This window comes from Pinus tabuliformis, chromosome X (assembly GCF_031772625.1).
Source record: "Pinus tabuliformis cultivar Carrire ecotype Pingquan chromosome X, CPIR1, whole genome shotgun sequence".
Taxonomy (NCBI): domain Eukaryota; kingdom Viridiplantae; phylum Streptophyta; class Pinopsida; order Pinales; family Pinaceae; genus Pinus; species Pinus tabuliformis.
In genome coordinates, this window is record NC_142308.1 from 1,001,147,937 (window position 1) to 1,001,151,563 (window position 3,627).

General features: G+C 37.1%; 1 protein-coding gene and 1 pseudogene across 1 annotated transcript; both read left to right on the plus strand.

Annotated features, from left to right (window-relative positions):
- The first annotated feature begins 2,106 nt into the window (after positions 1-2,106).
- Positions 2,107-2,688, plus strand: LOC149143106 (phospholipase A1-Igamma3, chloroplastic-like). The gene has a single exon (XM_089451678.1). The coding sequence runs from the start codon at positions 2,107-2,109 to the stop codon at positions 2,686-2,688; it is 582 nt and encodes a 193-aa protein (XP_089307804.1).
- Positions 2,689-2,699: 11 nt separating this feature from the next.
- Positions 2,700-3,338, plus strand: LOC149143107 (phospholipase A1-Igamma2, chloroplastic pseudogene; annotated as a pseudogene).
- The last annotated feature ends 289 nt before the right edge of the window (positions 3,339-3,627 follow it).

A 3,627-nucleotide genomic window follows, 5' to 3' on the forward strand; every position in this document is an offset into this window, starting at 1 on the left:
GTGGATGATATAATATGCACCTTCTTAACACATCTGAACATCAACAACAATCCCTCAATTAATATGATTGTAAGGAAGAGAACTAAGGAAAAATGTTCACCGATCGAGCTAACTCAAAAAATTAAATCAATAGTTATCACTGATGCCTTAGAATATCAAACTAAAACTATCGAAATTTAACTATTGAATTTTCATCTTAAATAAAACGTTCACTTAGTTGAAGTGTTTATTTCCTGAAACTGTAAAATATTTGTAGTTGAGTACATTATCATTATTCCCCTTTTCGATCACTCAATATTGTTAGTCAAATTGCATTCAAGCGATGTAATAGAAAATAACTACTATTGTATCTTACTTGGGGTTTAACACTAATAAGTCACAATGGTTGACTTTGGAGGAAGCTACTATTAACATTGGAGAGCAAGAGAGAAAAGGTATAACGCTCACTACAATAGCTTGAATTAAATATTTGAATTGTCTATGATTTGAACCACCCTTCTAATATGATCCATATGAAAAGATGGAGAAACTAACACATGTGACAATAAGAATACTAGAAAAAGATCAGTTTAAGATTGCTTACAATGAAAACTGTTTGCAGTTAACTACATTTATTCACATTTTATATCATTGTCGCTTTGTATTCATAATTTTCATTTTTCACCATTCCATGTTTTTATCATTTTAGGTGATTGAGCAAATTTGAAATTAAAATGGACAAATTAATCTTTGAGATATTTAGCATATTTAGCATGGCGGTAGGAGTGAAACCATCCTAAATCTATCTTAATCCCACGTGTTCACAGAGATTATCTCTCTAGGTGCAAACTTTTCCTCAAATTCCGAGCTCAACAAATTCTAACCTCAAAATTTGATCTCTTGATACTTGATATATTTGAGTTTAAGATAAATCTAATTAATATTAATTATAAGTATTTTTTGCTTATGTTAATTCGCAATCTTGTATTGTTTAATTTATTTAATAGTAATATGTAAAATTATTATATTTATATTTGTTCACTTTGAAAATTTATATTAAATTATTTTAAAAAATAATATATTTGAAATATAATAAATTAGAAAACAATAATTTTAAATCATATTTATAAATAATTTGTTTCTAATCTTTTAATAATAAAAAAATCATTTTGTTTCTCATCTTTTAATAATAAAAAAATCATGGAAATGTTGTAATTATTATGCTGAAGGGATGCGAAGAAGGCACCATGTAACTAGTTAATTCATTTACTACATTTTTTATTTTCATACCAAGCAATACATTTAAGCGTATTTTATATTTGACTTGTTAATTAATCTTGGCCGTTGAATCTCATGTTATTCTCAGCCAACATTTGCTTAATATTCAACGGAGGTATTTCCTCAGAGTACAAGTCGTACTAACTAATTAGCCACCGCCAAATCCTCATATCTCGCCACGGGTCACAGTAAGTGGCGGCGATAGGTACACGGCGGAGACAACGTTCCGAAGTTTCATGAATTAAGGAGAGGTGCACCCTGCTACAGCCATGGTGATTATGACATAAAATTACTCGTCTGACTGATTCACCCATTCGGGAGTCGGGACTCGGGGGGTAAGTTAGATGGGCAAAATACTCACTTATCTCCACTGCTTGAGCGTGATGCCGACCAACGTTGTTATCGGATGGATGGTTTTGCCGGGAACGTTGCACGGCTGGGAAGAGACGTATTCACCATTGAACAATTTTTGGTGGAAAGTTCATCAAGTTCAAGCAAAATATTTTCAGTCAATGTTCCTGATGCGACCATTTCAAGTTTGATATAGTCAAATTCATGAAGCCTATCCTGCTTGCTGTTGCATATGGGTTTCCTATGTCATATTGATAAACACGGTATCCCACTTTGATCTGCCTTATATAATGGTATTCGGCGTATGGCAATATACATATTGGGATTTCTGTGGAAGATAATTGAACATTTTGCTTACAGCTGCAAAGGTTAAGCTGTTATTAAAGTCGTTAACTTGCCCAGCCTCTCTTCACTGGTTAAATTGTTATCACTTGAAAACCTAGAAAACCATAAACGATGTTTCGAATCCTACATCACCTGTGTTCAGTACTACGAAGGATGAGGCTGTTCCCTTCATCCTCGACAACTTCGAGCTGCCCTCTTTTGCAGGAAGATTTGACGAAGGCCTCCAGATACGAAAAGATACCACTTGCGGCTATGTGGCAAGATATTCAAGGAGCAAACTCGTGGAATGGGTTATTAGATCCCATTAATCCAGTATTCAAAGCTGAGATTCTCAGATATGGTGATTTTGCAGAGTTGTGCTATGATGCGTTTGATATTAAACTTTCCACGAATGATCTAGGTGGGTGTAAATACAGCCTTGATAAATTGTTTGAGAGTTGTAAAAGGCCTGCTCATTCCGGAGCTTCCTGTAGCGCCGGCTACGAAGTGACCAAGTATTTGTACGCGGAAACTGATGCACTGGGGAGGCCGGTAGAGCAATCTGTTTGGATTGGCTTTATTGCAGTCTGCACAGACGCTGAAGAGATACGAAGACTAGGGAGGCGAGATATTGTAGTAGCGTGGAGAGGAACTGAAACACGCCAAGAATGGATACAGGATGCTAGAGATATTTATCTTTTAGCCGTTTCAAGCACAACGTTGTCAAAGCCGGATTTCCAACTACACCTCGTTTGAGGAACAAAGTCATGGGACACCGATTATCAAGTACAGCTAGTTTAAGCGATAAGGGTGTCCGAGTAGAGAAAGGATTTTTAAGCTGCTACATCTCTAAAGGAGAAGATTCAAGATGTGCCAGAGATACTGTTATTTCCGAGATTCTCAGACTGGTGGACAAATTCAAGGATGAAAGTTTGAGCGTAACTTTGACTGGACACAGCTTGGGAGCTGCCCTGGCAACGTTAAGTTCATATGACATAAAAAAAATTCTCAACTCAAACTTTCCGGAACGGCCCTTACCTGTGACTGCGTTTGCATTCGCGAGTCCGCGCGTAGGGAATAGAGCATTTGCCATGGGAATGGACGAGCTAGGAGTGAAAGTGTTGCGGTTGGTGAATAAGAGGGATGTTGTTCCCAAAGTTCCTGGATTTGTTTTCAACGAGAATTCATGGCGATGGTTAACAAAACTGTTGGATTGGCTTCCCTGGACATATTTTCACGTGGGTGTAAAGATTGTTTTGGACAACAATGACATCCGAAATCTTGATCCTGCTTACGCCCACAATTTAGTCGTTTATCGTCGTCTGATTGAAGGCTATGTCGGAGTGGGTAGACCTTTCAAATCTTTTGGGCGGAAAGGGCCTGTTCCATTTGCTGCGGCCTATTAATTGAAGATCAGATTCATAAATCTGCACAAGAAAAAGAAAATGTAAGATGACTGACTGAAACAGAGCTTCCGTCATTATCACCATGACCTGGTTGTGAGCGAGTCAAGTGATCGGAACACAAAAACTTGGTATAGGATCAAACTAGTTAGATGACTCTGTAACCTAGTCTCTATTGTTATGATAGCTTTTGTAAGAGACCTAACGCGTATCTAACAGACTTGTTCAGAAGGTCGATTGCATCATAGACTTAGAGATGCCAGAAATCCAGACCTAGAGATGTTAACGAACA